At 37.8% G+C, this 16,444-nt stretch overlaps 1 protein-coding gene across 3 annotated transcripts in view; it reads left to right on the top strand.

Annotated features, from left to right (window-relative positions):
* The window catches only part of LOC144968205 (large ribosomal subunit protein bL21m-like), a 12,734-nt gene extending 1,508 nt beyond the window's left edge, over positions 1-11,226 (top strand). The window contains exons 1-7 of one of the 3 annotated variants that reach the window (XM_078906324.1): positions 829-864; positions 2,196-2,382; positions 3,416-3,477; positions 3,851-4,014; positions 8,405-8,457; positions 9,313-9,416; positions 10,896-11,226. In XM_078906324.1, coding sequence (XP_078762450.1) covers positions 852-864; positions 2,196-2,382; positions 3,416-3,477; positions 3,851-4,014; positions 8,405-8,457; positions 9,313-9,416; positions 10,896-11,002 — 690 coding nt within the window. In that variant the 5' untranslated portion in view covers positions 829-851 and the 3' untranslated portion in view covers positions 11,003-11,226. Of the gene's footprint in view, positions 1-828; positions 865-2,195; positions 2,383-3,415; positions 3,478-3,850; positions 4,015-8,404; positions 8,458-9,312; positions 9,417-10,895 lie in introns of those variants that run through there. The other 2 variants (XM_078906323.1, XM_078906321.1) reach the window with 2 other exon arrangements.
* The last annotated feature ends 5,218 nt before the right edge of the window (positions 11,227-16,444 follow it).

Below are 16,444 nucleotides of genomic sequence, written 5' to 3'. Positions count from 1 at the left end.
ATCTACGTACACGGTAACATACACAGTAACCTTGTACCGCGGTTTAGGAGGGAGGGGCGAGGGGGCATTGAGCCTGGTGCACTGTCACTTATGACCTTGATCTTTTCTTTCTTCTCCCCCCTCCCTTTGTGTGTGTGTGTGTGTGTGTGTTATAGGCAGAAAGTAAGCTGTAGCTGGGCCGCCAGATGGCCAAATGCCTGATTAAATTGGCCAAATAGAGAATCTATGGACACCCACTACCCGATGTCTTGTCATTAGCCTTAGCCTAGGCCTAGTGAGAGACAAATCCTACATGTTTTTGCAAACTGAGCAGAGAGTTTTTGTTTTACCATGAGATGTGAAGGGGAAGGGATGACACTATAACAGAGAGAGAGAGAGGGGGGGGGGGGGATATGAGAAGATGAAAAAAAACAATGGATCGCCTGATGACGTAGATCAAAGGGGTGATACAGAGATGCTTTATGATATGTGGTTTGTGTAATTTTAACCTCTTAACAGTAACACAGATTATTTTTTTTCATCCAATTAATAGTTTCCCCATTGTTTATGCAGAATAAATCGTTTTCACCAATTAATCTATAAAGCATGGCTTGTCTTTTAATGATAACATTATGTCTGAGATCTGGAGTTAGGTTAAACTAAGATTGAATCTCGCCTTTAATGGGTTAAATTGTATTGTTTGATTTTTAAAAATAACGCACGCACACACAGGGAGACAGAGAGAGAGGTCCATCCATTGCTTGTATTGCAGCGGCAAAGCAGTTACCGAAGTTACCGTGTATGTAGATCCTGAGGCTAGGTGCCTGGTTACTTTGTACGTAGCCACTCCCAGGATATAAACATGTTGCGTAATGACATACCAGGGTAATGTGTTTATTTTTACCTCTGGCAATTTAATTGCAAAAGTAAAATGGCAGAATGAAAAAGTTCAAAGGAATTGAAAAGGATTCACACAAAGGCAGTTTGTCTATTTTAATTGGAAGGAAAGTTTTGGGTTTTGAAAATACTGCTAAACTACTTTGGGTTTATTGCTATTACTATTACATCATTTGGACTGACAATTATTATAATTTTATCCCCCCCCCCCCCCCCCTTCTTCTCTCTCAATGTGTGGGTTGTCAAGATTTATAACTAATAGAACTTCTTACCTCATTATTAAGACCTTTAGACTTTAGAATGTGAATACAAGTGACAACAAATATATCTAAATGTATGGGAAAGAAACTTGATGATAAAATTAAAGCAATTAGCATTTTTAAATATCGATATTATATCGGATTTTACAAAGTAAAGAAATATACAAACTAATAAAAACTATAGAATACCCATTAAAAAAGTTGGAAAGTATTTATTCAACATGAAAACGTAGTAAATAATAGTACTGAAAATATTATGGGATAAATTAAAAATAATAAATAACTAAATTAAAATATATCGATATGAATATCTATATCGTCAGGCAGCCATGATGAGAAGATAATGAAAACATGGCATTTCGGCGCAGAGTTAAAAAGTGTCTGCGCATATATATATAGCCCTGAAATTTGGCACAAATAAAGTTTAGATGTTATTCTAAAAACAAGTGTTTATATTTTAAAAACACATGCTGTAAATTAAAAAATACACGCAATTGAAAATTTGCCAAATTTTAACTTCATATAACTCCTGAAATTTTTGATGGATTTTTTGTCTTTCTCTCTCTCTCTCTCTCTCTCTCTCTCTCTCTCTCTCTCTCTCTCTCTCTCTCTCTCTCTCTCTCTCTCTTCTCTTCTCTCTCTCTCTCTTCTTTCTCCTCTCTCTCTCTCTCTCTCTCTCTCTCTCTCTCTCTCTCTCTCTCTCTCTCTCTCTCTCTCTCTCTCTCTCTCTCTCTCTCTCTCTCTCTCTCTCTCTCTCTCTCTCTCTCTCTCTCTCTCCAAATGATTTTGCTCATTACTCTTTATTTTCTCATAATACTCTGGGATAAGACAAGTTCACAGTCCATACTGTTAGCTCTATCTATTGAGAAGAAGATTATAATGGGTTTTAATGGTTGCATGTCTCATCTTTTGTGTACAGTTTTGCTGTTTATGGTGCCATGTAAGGCATTTAGAACAAAATAATTTGAAGTAAAATTATATATAAAAGCTCTTATTTGTTTGTTTGTTTGTGTGGTTTTAAAAACAATTTAATGTTTAAACAATATTCTTGTCCTTCAGGTTTGTCTGCTGTATCCAGACTCTTTGATTTAACTCCTAGCCTAAAGTGTCAGATACAGACTCCACTATTGGGGGCCAGTCTTCAAAGTTTACCTGGCAATCGTTGCCCTGTATTCCTATCGGCCATGGTTATTTGTAGGACAAAGAGAACAACTGCAGCGGACTCCAAGATCAGCTGGAACTTGGGGTAAGATAAGATAAGACAAAATTAACTTTATTCATCCAATCCTGGAAAAGAAAAATTCGTAGGGCTGCTGTGTGGTCTTGTGGTATGACACTCGCTTGGATCGGAAGGTCTTGGGCTCGAGCCTCGCTCGGCGCATACGCAGACTTGCCAACCAGTAAGATTTCTCATAGTTTGATACGCTTTGAGGTCCAAAATATGATAGTATGAGAAGGTGGACCACAATATGATAGTATAGGAAGGTGGACCACAATATGATAGTACAGGAATGTGGACCACAATATGATAGTATGGGAAGGTGGACCACAATATGATAGTATGAGAAGGTGGACCACAATATGATAGTACAGGAATGTGGACCACAATAAGATAGTATGGGAAGGTGGACCACAATATGCTAAATGCCAAAAGCGAGGATTTGTAACAAAATGGGTGAAAATAATTAAAGTGGAAGAGTAAAAGCATGTTATTAGATAATTAGAAAATGGTAGGGGCTGCCTGAAGCCTGTGATCGTGAAAATACTATCGAAAGAGTGAAAATGGAGAGGCTTCGTATGGGAACAATACAGACAATGGACGTTTCGGGTACAAACCCTTCGTCAGCACAACATTACACAAATTAACGTGGAAAACAAATAAAATAAAATGCAAAATAACTCGTATCGTCAGTAATCAATGGTGGTTGGAGTATGAATATAACGTTAGCGTGGCGTGGGTCCTTGAGTGGACAAAAACTTGATGGCCCATGCTCGTGGAGTTTAATATTTTTGAAGAGAAAAAATGGATGACAATTTCAGGATCATCACTTGCTATTTAGATGGAATGCGTACTTATGTTCATAAATACAAATGATGATAAAACATAAAACATGAGGTATGGGTTTTGTTTGTTTGTTTTATGCTGTTTCTTTCTTTTTTTGTTGTTGTTTTTTGTGTTTTTTTCTCTTTTTTTTTTTTGGGGGGGGGGTAAAAAATAGATTATTTTATTTCTCATTCACTTAGTTTAGCTAGGATTTATTTTCTACTTCCCATTTCAGAGCTGCTGGTATCAAAGAAATTGGAGATTATTCCCCTCTAGCCGACGAGTCGCTGCAGAAAGGTAAATTCATGTGTGTTTTATTTTTTTCTCCTTCTACACTTTTTTCCTACGCTAATATTCATGTAGATAAAATGAAATGTTTGGATTTTCAACATATATATTAAATCATTTCTTTAAACAATTTATCATAGCTTAGTTTTTCTTATTCACAAACTTGAGATGGCTGATAGGCATGCCAATTTTGCATGGAATTTATTTCTCTTTTCACTCACCAAGTGGTAAGCATCTAAACTTTGCTCATAATTTTTTTCTTTCTCTTTCCTTACCAACCAATGAACATTTAAACTTTGTCATTTTTTCTCTCTCTTTCCTCACCAACCGATGAACATCTAAATTTTGTTTGTAATTTATTTTCTCTCTGGTGACTCACCAGCTATCACTTACCAGATCAACGACTCTCTGGAAAATGGCAGAGAAGGACGTCTCTATGCTGTTGTTCATGTCCGCTCTCTTCAATACAAGGTCACTGCTGGGGATATTATCATTGTCAAGAATGATTTCCCTCCCAATGTTGGAGATAAAATAAGACTTGAAAAGGTATTTTTTAAAAAGATTTTTAAATTTTTTATTTTTAGAGAGAAACAATTTTTATGCTAGATTTTGCGATGCCAATAGCATTATTAAACAAATAAAACAGCAAGAACTTTCAGCGCATCATCATTAGATGACATTCCATGATGTAGATAACGGGGTTCCCACACGGTTGGAAAATCAGGAGAAGGTCAAGAATTTGATTATTTTCTTCCTGGGTCGGGAAAAAGTTCAGGAATTCACTCATTATAGGTAAATGAATCTGGAAATGGTCGGGAATTTGTTCAGGTCCATTTCAACACCACCACCACCACTACTACTACAACTACCACCACATCATCATCATCCTTTCCACCACTGCTATAACTCCTCCATCACATCATCATCATTCCCACCACTCCTGTAACCACTTTGTCATCATAATCTTCATCACTAACACAACTACAGCAACCTCCACCACATCTTTATCACCACCACCACCACCTCATCACTAACACCACTACAGCAACCACCACATCATCTTTATCACCACCAACATTGCTACAACTGGGAGGGGTTTTTGACCTCTCATGGTGGGAAGGAGGTCACCCTGTGTTTTCTATCCCCTAAATCTGTTTCCGAGTTGCTTTCTGTCTTTGTCTTAGAATGGGATTACTTAGTTTTGTCCTTGGAAAGCAGTTAAATGAATAGTTATAGTTTTGGGAGATGATATTTTTTTTCCTTGTAAATCATCTCACTGTTATGAACTGTATTGTTTTTTGTTCTACATATATACATGTATATATGATTTGTAATCATGTGAGTGTATTTCTCTCACTGGGGACCTGTGCTTGTGTCAGGATGAGACATTTAGGTGATCTCAAACTAAGTACAATGATAGTGTGCTCTTGGAATATACATCTGTTTCTTATTTGAACCAATTCCCCTTTGTCTTACTTTTTCTTGGGTGCTTTAATTGTAATTCTAAAACTTTTTACTATCCCATTTTCTTCCTTTTTACTGGCGCTGATATGACCTAAATGTGTTGCAAGCACCTTAAAATCCTTTAAAAAAAAACAAACAACAAAATTGCAACTACCACCACCACATCATCAGCACCATCATCACTACCACCAATAGTACAACCACACCACCACCACATAATTATCATCATCACAACCACCGCTACTACAACCACCACCACCACATCTCATCATCATCATCACTATCACCACTACTACAACCACCATCACCACCACATCATTATCATCATCACAACCTCGCTACTACAACCACCACCACCACATATCATCATCATCATCACTACCACCACTACTATAGCCACCACATCACCATCATCATCATCACAATCACTACTACAACAACCACCACCAACACCACCACATCATCATCATTATCACTACCACCACCGCAACAATCTCATCATCAAAACTACCACCACTACGGCAACCCCCACAACATCATCATAACTCTTTCACCACATCAATTATGCACCTTACTATCCTACTATTTGTAATATGTCTGAAAGCCTTTTTGGAATATGATAGTCTTTCCTCCTTTTGTAGTGTTTATTGGTCATGACGTGCGTCTAGTCCTTCCTTCTTTTGTAGTGTTTATTGGTCATGATATGGGTCTAGTCTTTCCTCCTTTTGTAGTGTTTATTGGTCATGGTATGGGTCTAGTCTTTCCTCCTTTTGTAGTGTTTATTGAACAAGATGTGGATCTAGTCCTTTCTCCTTTTGTAGTGTTTATTGGTCATGATATGGGTCTAGTCTTCCCTCCTTTTGTAGTGTTTATTGGTCATGGTATGGGTCTAGTCTTTCCTCCTTTTGTAGTGTTTATTGGTCATGGTATGGTCTAGTCTTTCCTCCTTTTGTAGTGTTTATTGAACAAGATGTGGATCTAGTCCTTTCTCCTTTTGTAGTGTTTATTGGTCATGATATGGGTCTAGTCTTTCCTCCTTTTGTAGTGTTTATTGGTCATGGTATGGGTCTGGTCTTTCCTCCTTTTGTAGTGTTTATTGAACAAGATGTGGATCTAGTCCTTTCTCCTTTTGTAGTGTTTATTGGTCATGGTATGGGTCTAGTCTTTCTTCCTTTTGTAGTGTTTATTGGTCATGGTATGGGTCTAGTCTTTCTTCCTTTTGTAGTGTTTATTGGTCATGGTATGGGTCTGGTCTTTCTTCCTTTTGTAGTGTTTATTGGTCATGATATGGGTCTAGTCTTTCTTCCTTTTGTACTGTTTATTGGTCATGATATGGATCTAGTCTTTCCTCCTTTTGAAGTGTTTATTGGTCATTACATGGGTCTAGTCTTTCTTCCTTTTGTAGTGTTTATTGGTCATGAAATGGGTCTAGTCTTTCCTCCTTTTGTAGTGTTTATTGATCATTATATGGGTCTAGTCTTTCTTCCTTTTGTAGTGTTTACTGGTCATGATATGGGTCTAGTCCTTCCTCCTTTTGTAGTGTTTATTGGTCATTATATGGGTCTAGTCTTTCCTCCTTTTGTAGTGTTTACTGGTCATGATATGGGTCTAGTCTTTCTTCCTTTTGTAGTGTTTACTGGTCATGATATGGGTCTAGTCTGTCTTCCTTTTGTAGTGTTTATTGGTCATGATATGGATCTAGTCTTTCTTCCTTTTGTAGTGTTTATTGGTCATGATATGGATCTAGTCTTTCTCCTTTTTTAGTGTTTATTGGTCATGATATGGATCTAGTCTTTCCTCCTTTTGTAGTGTTTATTGGTCATTATGGTCTAGTCTTTCCTCCTTTTGTAGTGTTTATTGGTCATTACATGGGTCTAGTCTTTCCTCCTTTTGTAGTGTTTATTGGTCATTACATGGGTCTAGTCTTTCCTCCTTTTGTAGTGTTTATTGGTCATTATATGGGTCTAGTCTTTCCTCCTTTTGTAGTGTTTACTGGTCATGATATGGGTCTAGTCTTTCTTCCTTTTGTAGTGTTTATTGGTCATGATATGGATCTAGTCTTTCTTCCTTTTGTAGTGTTTATTGGTCATGATATGGATCTAGTCTTTCCTCCTTTTTTAGTGTTTATTGGTCATGATATGGATCTAGTCTTTCCTCCTTTTGTAGTGTTTATTGGTCATTACATGGGTCTAGTCTTTCCTCCTTTTGTAGTGTTTATTGGTCATTACATGGATCTAGTCTTTCCTCCTTTTGTAGTGTTTATTGGTCATGATATGGGTCTGGTCCATCCTCCTTTTGTAGTGTTTATTGGTCATGATATGGGTCTAGTCTTTCCTCCTTTTGTAGTGTTTATTGGTCATTATATGGGTCTAGTCTTTCTTCCTTTTGTAGTGTTTATTGGTCATGATATGGGTCTGGTCCATCCTCCTTTTGTAGTGTTTATTGGTCATGATATGGATCTGCCCAAGTTGTGAGAACCCTGAGATAATTTCATAAACAAGTGAGAAAATTTGAGGTCAATGATATTGCCCAAGGAAATAAATGAAAGTGCCTGAAGTTTGGTTTGCGGGTCTCAGTGCAATGCTCTAACCACTTGACCAGAAATTCCCCTTTGGAATTGATTTCAGGGTCTATTTTGAGAAGAGACAGAATGAGCAGTCGGAGTTGAAATTTCTTACTAAAGGAACAAATGGAGTGTGGAAAACAGGATTCAAACTCCAGATGATAGTCCTTTCAATCAATCGACCCCCCCCCCTTCCCCAGACACACACACACACACGTTCAGCAGGCCTGTAAATTTGCAGGCATTTCCGGCCATTTCGGGCTGCCGGGGAAAAAAAAAAAAAAGAAATTAAAATTTTTCATTTTGTTTCACAGCCTATTGGTATAATTCTAAGAAAATATTCCGGGAAATGGGGATCTTTGCTCATGTTGTCCCCCTTACCCCCTACCAGGGATCCGCCCTAAACCCGGACCCAAATGTCTCGCGTATTTTCAGGGAGTAGATGCAGGCCTGGTTCAGAATCTTGTCCTTTTCTTCCATTCAATTATAAGTTCATGTCATATTCTTAATTTAGACAGAAATTGAGAACTTTGAATAGAGGTGTAGTCTTATGACCTTTGACCCCCCAGTATGGGTGTTTTTCCTTATAAATCATTTCTCTGTTATGTATTATTATATTATTTCTTTAGTTTTTAATCAATTGTAGGTCATGTGGAAATAGGCACATTGGTGGAATGGTCTGGGACCTCTGTTCTCTATTTGAACCAGTGCCATTTGTCTTGATTTTTCTTTGGTGTTTTTATTTTCATATCTACATTTTCCCCCTATCATCTTTCTTTTTACTGAATGAACCAAGGGTGTCGCAAGCGCATTGTAAAACCACAAAAATATCCATGCCTTACTTTTATGCATATATCCCACTTTCACAATTTAACTCTGATATTAAAGAATATATTTTACTGATTGCAGGTTTTGGCTGTCGGTGGATCTGACTTCACTTTATTTGGCCAGCCAGTTCTGAGGTAAAGATAAAACTAGCCATAATAATAATAATAAAACGTCACTTTTCTTGGTATTTGGAGGATGACTACTTTCTGGTCAACATGTTGAATCCAGGTCTTTCCAGAGTTTGGCTATATACACGGTGCCAATTCCAGACAATTTTTCAAATGGTCACCACACACACACTGTTGTCTGCAAGAAGCCATTTTGATTAAAGTCAACACTTGACAGTGGTCCCATTGTGCGGCTTTGCGGTCTAGTGGTATGATACTCGCTTTGGGATGGGAAGGTCCTGGGTTTGAGCCTTGCTCGACTCATAGTTGAGTCCTTGGAAAATGCTCTTTACTCACATTCTCTCACCCTACTCAAGTGTAAAATGAGTACCTGGCCATTAACAATATTGTCTCTGTCGGAAAGAAAAATTGTAATATCTCCTAACAGACGTCATTTCTCGTATGTGTTAAGTGTTGCTGTTGGTCAGGGACCCTTTGTAAAGCATTTTTAGCACATTTGGTGGATATTGCGGTATATAAAAGCTCAACTTTATATTTTTATGGCCTTTTTATAATTGTTACTAAATGTCTGTTCAAGCCAAGAGTTTCAGCAGCAATTTTCTCTTCAATTCAACTCTGCACGACTGACTGACATCTTCAAAGGAAGAATCACTGACTCAATCCTCTCTGCATAGTAGGCTGCTTAAGGCAACAACCATTGCCCACCAATTTTCTCGGTCTTTCCCTGCATGATAAGAACTCTTGTACCGTGCAATACCTTAAAACTAAAGTAATTTTCACTTAGAAAAAGCTTTGAATTGTTGGCAAAAATAATATTTTAATTTGTTAAAGCTACTTTCTTTATTTATTTATTTATTTCAGTCGGGACAAGGTCCTTGTGGAGGCAACTGTTGTGGAGAAAACCTTGTCTCACAATAGAGTCAAGTTTTACTATCGGAAAAGGCAAAACTGGAAGAGATTTCATTGTAAGTTGTGGACACTTGTGTAAATAGGAGAAGATTTTCTCACAGTTACACGACATCCTGTCCTGACAATCACCAAATGTACCAAGGATCTCAGTTGATATTTGACTGGCCTTCCATGGTGGGCACAGATCACTTGCTGTGTCTTTTATCTCCATTATCGGTTTTCCCTTTCTAGGCTGCTTCTCTCTATATATATCTCTATCTCTCTCTGTATTGTCTCATATCAGAACGCTCAAAAAGAGGGTACATTTTGTGTCTTTCACAAGGCTCAAACCCAGGACCTTCTGATCCGAAAGCGAGCGTCATACCACAAGACCACATAGTCCTTTGCAATCAGACACAATAGGGAACAAAAGTGTGATGTCAAAATACTGGTTCCTATTTCATTGGAAGTGTAAAACCAGTCTACTGAAGGACTGGATACATACCTTGTGTAATTCATCAGCTGGAGACAAGAGTGATGGCATTTTATTTTCTAGTCTAGATATAAACTGGTCGTCAATAAAGATCATCTATCCTTGCTCTTTTCGTCCCATAGTTCTAAGAATCCTGCTACTAAAATGGTTATGCCATTTTTATGTAACCTATTCATTATCGGTCCTCTGAAAATGTGGGGACTGGCTGAGACTAGCTTGTGTACATGTGGATGCCCAGAGCAGACGATCCTTAGAGAATGCCAGGATGGGCTCAGCTGCACTGACCATGACCTAAGATGCTGTGGAGTGGGTTTGGTGTTGGAGCGACAAGCTATGATGATGATTGGTCCTCTGAAGGACTGGTTACATACACACTCCCAAGGATTTAGGAGCCAAATAAATTAATAGGATTTGCCTATTTTTTCACTATTTACCTCAGCTAAAACAGTGGTCTCCATAATGAAGGACTTAAATTAGTGGAAATTTGAGACCCTTGAAATTGCAATTTAATATTTTGGAAGTTTAAGAAACAACTTTTAATCTACTCATAGTAGACATGTTCATGTCCTTGACCTTTGACATAATTTTGATATGTCAAAGTTAAATTTTATTTTGAAAGAATTGGGTAAACCATGGCATGGTATGTTTAGCATTTTAAATTGGTTGTTAACAATTATGTATAATGTAAAAGCTCGATCTTGAACTTGTATGTAGCTTTACAAAGGGTCCCTGACCAACAGGAAAACGTACCGGTTAACATGTAGAACTGGAGATGACACCTGTTAGGCAATATAAGTTTTCAGAAAGGGACAACGCTGTCAATGACCAGGTACTCATTTTAAACCTGAGTACAGTGAGAGAAAATGAGTAAAGAGCCCTTTCTAAGGACTCATCTATGCTCAGAGTGAGGCTCAAACCCAGTGTCTTTTGATCCGAGAGTGTGTCGTACCACAAGGCCACATAGTTATACATGTAAGACTTGTTCTATCCATTTATGATTTACAGTGTACAGAGAATTCCATACAATGTAAGGTTCATTATTCCACTCATTTATGATTCACAGTGTACAGAGAATTCCATACAATGCTTCTGATTAACTCCGTACGAGTGGCAAGACTTGGAGACCAGCATCAAATTGAGGAGGTTCAGAATGGGAAAAGCCAAGACTGAATGAATTCAGAGTCTATGTCCGTGGTTGCCAGTGGGAGACTGGGAGACCAAACCATCCAATTGATAAAAGCAATTCTTAAATCAGAAAAAAACTTGTTGGCTGACGGTGGATAGGAGTTCCTACTGAAAAGTGCAGACGTCAAAATGTGCTACAACGGATGAAGGGAGATAATGTGGTGTCTTCAAGAATTCAACTATCATTATTATGGGGGGGGGGGGGGGGGGGGGGGGGTTAAAGTGAAATTTTAAATTTTTTACAACGTTTTAAGCAGCAGAAATTATTTTGATGTTTTCACTTTATTATTTTTCTTTTCAAAAATCTTTCTTTTTATTTTTTAAATTGTAAGTAATGAATGGCTGCCTTTCATAGCTAGTACATCATAAGACAGTGAAAGTGATTTACACTCCAGTGCGTTTCCTCAAAATCATTCGAATGTCCTGATATTTTTTCCTTATTATTCTTTATGTATTTGTATAGTGTGTGTTGTTGAGAGTTACATTAAACAATCATGAAAATCATCAAGGTCTTGAATTTATTGCACATTTATCATTTGGACTTCTGGTGGGATTTGAAAAATCTAGATAGCTCTTGACGAGTGGGGACAAAGACAAAGCAATTTGGAAAACAGCCACAGCAAGCACCTCCCTGCCCAGTATGGGAGGTCAGGGAACCCCACCCCCACCCAGGTATAAAGTAAAGTATTAGAATGGCTCAGTGGCAGCAATGAATGAAGGATTTTACGTACTGTTTTGTTTGTTTTTAAGGGTTTTACGCACTCGCAACACATTAAGGTCATTTCAGCGCCAGTAAAAAGGAAAATGGGATAGTAAAAAGTTTTAGAATTACAATTAAAGCACCCAAGAAAAGGTAAGACAACGGGGAATTGGTTCAAATAAGAAACAGGAGTAGATTCCAAGAGCACACTATCAAAGTAGAGTTTGAGATCACTAAAAGTCTCATCCAGACACAAGCACTAGTCCTCACTAAGAGGAACACACTCAAATGTTTTACAAATCATATATAATATAAAGAAAACATAATACAGTGCATAACACATAGACCCAGGGCCAATGGGCGAAACACTCCCTCCCCCTGGGGATTTTATGAGACCAATTTTTAAAGTAAATATAATGTGTGGGCTTTCCATTTCTGGCCGGCTGCCAAAAAAAAAAGTGTCATCTTCACAGAGTTATTGCCCTTGAAAGGTCATCAAGTGCGTTAAAATGAGCTTGCCACTGCCAAACTTTGAACTGCCATAGCTTCCTTAGTTTTCATCACACATGTCACAAATTTGGATTGCACTGATGTATATAGACTATATTAGATAAATAATAACTAAATTCAAGGTTCAGACTATTTAGTATGTATGAACTTCAAGGATGAATTTTAAAATATTCAAATTTTCAAAAAAGTTTCACAGACACTTATATAACTTTAGAGCATTACATATTTCTATATACATCAAAGAGAAAGTGTTATATCCTGTGTATAGCTAGACCTAAATCTAAAATTTCGTTAATTTTTATTCACTAGTTTTGAAGATATTGGATATTTTGTGATTGTACTGTTGACAGAGCAGTTATTCCCCTTGGTGGATTAGAGAAAGGTTTATAGCAAAATAAAAGCAGTTTATTGTAATATGACAGGATAAATTTGGTACTTAGGGATCATTTTTTAATTACATCAGCCCAAGGAGAGATCGGGAGGGGGGGAGGGGGGTCACATCTAGTCTGACTCTGGTTTGGGGGGGGGGGGGGGGTCCGGTAAGCATGATGCTCACTCACTTTTTTAGGGTAGGGTCCAGGTAAACACTGAAATCAGCTTTTCAGTGTCAGCTTTGCTGAAATAACTATTTAAAAAATAAGGGTTTGCAGTTCTTGTCATAGAAAAATATTATAATGCGAATTATTAGATTCACCATTGGTACTTATGAAAGGAAAAAAGTAACACTAAACTGCTGATGTCTATAATGTACCCTATCATTCAATTTGTCTTTCTGTGAGAACAAAGTTGTGTTGACATGAAATATGAAAATTCTGCTTTGTGTTCCACTGTTTTCATTCATGTGTCCCTTCCCATATTTTTCTATAGTTTCGGTTTCAGGTTAGTCTTTGTTTGTTTATTGGCCTTTTTAGGGCGCTAGCACCTCAAATAGGTTATATCAATATCAGCGCCCAAATGTACGTTTAGTCAGAGAGACCAAAATAGTATCTCCTCTTCAACACCCAAAAGAAAACCACATGCTTCAATTATTTTTTTAAAACCTATGACTAATGAGGGTTAGTCTTTGTGCTTGCCTATTGCCTGTTTTCATATTATAACTGATAAAAGCTGACATCATATAAGTACGTCCATAAAGCCTGCTACATGTATTAAGATAACACCAACTAAGATGAAAAGCATCATATTGTTGGTTTTCTTTAAATGATAGAATGCTTAATAGATGGGAAAATGTGAAAGATGCTGATATCTATAGTATACCCTATCATTCGATTTGTCTTTCTATGACAACAAAGTTGTGTTGACATGAAAATTCTGCTTTGTGTTTCACTGTTTACATTCATGTGTCCCTTTCCATATATTTCCTTTTCCGTGTGCCTGCCCTTAGACATGACCTAAGATAAGAACTCTTTCTGTATGCCTCACCCAAAATTAAATAATTCATCATTGATTAGTTGTCTTACTAGACTAGCCAGCTCTTTTTATAAAATTTGATTTCAAAATGGCTAGTGAGTACAGTAATCCTCCCCATTGTTAGAGTGTCGATTGTTCCTAACCTTTTTCTTTCTTTTTTAAAAATTTCAGAATGAAATAATATGACAAAATAAATTGACATTATAAGCTCACATCAATATATTAACTCATCAACTTGATTGTGTAATGGCTTCCGAAGAGCCTGTTTCTTTGAAAAAAGATAGACATAAGCGACCAAAGACAGTGAAGAAAACATGTGTTATTCATTATCCCAATTTAGCAAATCACGGTTTCCTAAAAACTTTTACAGAGGAGGCATGGGAAAATGTTCAAAAAGTTAAGATAATTCGACTTGAGAGTGATGACATCAATGAAAGATGTGCATACATCTGTGACAATCTTCCAGATCACCCAGGTCAAGAACATGGCTTCCATCGTCCTTGTTTGAAAAGTTTCACTAGCCTGAAATATGTACGGCTTGAAAAGAAAAGAAAACTGGAATCCAACAGTAATGAAGATAATAGTCTTAAAAGAAGATGTGTTGAATCACTGACAGGACCTTGTTTTCCAGATGAATGTATCATTTGTCAGCGAAAAGAGAAATATGTAAACAGAAGAAAAGATAAGCTTGTAAAGTGTCAAACAGAGTCTTCAAAATCTTCCATATGTGAAGCTGCCCATTTCAGAGGAGATAGCCGCTTGATAGGGTTGACAGAAAATTATTGTCTGATATCACGTGAAGCAAAGTACCATGAAAGCTGCAGGAAGAAATTGACTCAAAAAGATGCTCGTCATAGTAAAATAAGTTCCAAAAAAACGAAAACATTGAAAATTACAGCACAAAGAGATATGTTTGGCCAGTTGTTCATGTTAAGCCAGTGTCATAACATTGATCTTCGTAAAGTGATGTGCTATCCACTAAGCCCAGTTCCGTGGGCTTTAGCAACAAGTGATGGATCTTTCTTGAAGACAAACAAAGCTACACTTATGAATAGAATGGAGAAATATGAAATTGCTGACTCAAGAATGAATTTCCTGAAAAGCATCTACATTGTTGATGGCAATGCAGTTCTCCAAGCATTGGTTTCATTACCAGAAACATTTGGTGAACTGGCTCTGAAACTGTTCAGCACACTCCCAAAGTCTACAGACTTCTTTTCATTACAGACAGATACCTCGAGGATTCAATAAAAGCAACAGAAAGATCTCGAAGGGGTGATTCTTCAAATAACACTTTTCTTATTGGAGGACAGTTAACAAAAGTGCCAAGCGACTGGAAGCTAATTTTACAAGAATGGGAGTCAGACAAATACGCATCAAAACTCCAAGGCAGAAACATTTTCTTTGCGATCGAAAACACATGTGTACAGCTGAGCAGTGAGAATGGAATAACCACAGACTCTTGACCAATGCCTGAGCTGGATTGCAGTCACGAAGAAGCTGACACCAAAATTATTGTTCACTGTACATATGCAGCTCAACTTTCAAGGAAGAAATTGTAGTAAGATCACCAGATACTGATGTCTTTTTGTTGCTTTTGGCATTTGCAAAGACAATTGAAGTCCCTTTACTTTTTGACACAGGGACAGGGAAAAACAGAAGGTTTCTCAACATCACAAACCTTTCTAGCAACAAGATATGAAGTGAATAGAAAAGTGCCAGAAGACAATAGAGAATAAAAATTTTTCGCGGCGGTGGTGGGGTTTGAACCTGCGACCTTATTGGTACGACAACTCCGCCTGGCAGGTGAGAGTGTGGCTCTACCGTGTGAGCTATCCACGAACACAAAAATATTCGTTTCAAACTCAAAGTCATTACTAGATCCCTCTCTCACCCACTTCTTGAGACCGCCGATTCGTTCGTACACCACCATCGCGAATAATTTTGACCAGCAGTTAAGCTTAATAGCCAATATTCTCAACACAAAACATATAACATAGAAACGATTGAGACATTGAGTATGCTCCGGTGTATGGGGTGAATTTTTAATTCAGAAAAGTGAGTGGAGCAGGCACTTATGTTGGTAACAACAAGATATGAAGTGAATAGAAAAGTGCCAGAAGACAATAGAGAATAAAAATTTTTCGCGGCGGTGGTGGGGTTTGAACCTGCGACCTTATTGGTACGACAACTCCGCCTGGCAGGTGAGAGTGTGGCTCTACCGTGTGAGCTATCCACGAACACAAAAATATTCGTTTCAAACTCAAAGTCATTACTAGATCCCTCTCTCACCCACTTCTTGAGACCGCCGATTCGTTCGTACACCACCATCGCGAATAATTTTGACCAGCTGGTCAAAATTATTCGCGATGGTGGTGTACGAACGAATCGGCGGTCTCAAGAAGTGGGTGTGAGAGAGGGATCTAGTAATGACTTTGAGTTTGAAACGAATATTTTTGTGTTCGTGGATAGCTCACACGGTAGAGCCACACTCTCACCTGCCAGGCGGAGTTGTCGTACCAATAAGGTCGCAGGTTCAAACCCCACCACCGCCGCGAAAAATTTTTATTCTCTATTGTCTTCTGGCACTTTTCTATTCACTTCATATCTTGTTGTTACCAACATAAGTGCCTGCTCCACTCACTTTTCTGAATTAAAAATTCACCCCATACACCGGAGCATACTCAATGTCTCAATCGTTTCTATGTTATATGTTTGTGTTGAGAATATTGGCTATTAAGCTTAACTGCTGGTCAAAATTATTCGCGATGGTGGTGTACGAACGAATCGGCGGTCTCAAGAAGTGG

The sequence above is a fragment of the Berghia stephanieae genome, chromosome 3 (assembly GCF_034508935.2).
Source record: "Berghia stephanieae isolate SIO BIC M18660-M18661 chromosome 3, UCSD_Bste_1.3, whole genome shotgun sequence".
Classification (NCBI taxonomy): domain Eukaryota; kingdom Metazoa; phylum Mollusca; class Gastropoda; order Nudibranchia; family Aeolidiidae; genus Berghia; species Berghia stephanieae.
This window is presented reverse-complemented; position numbering and strand designations above follow the sequence as displayed.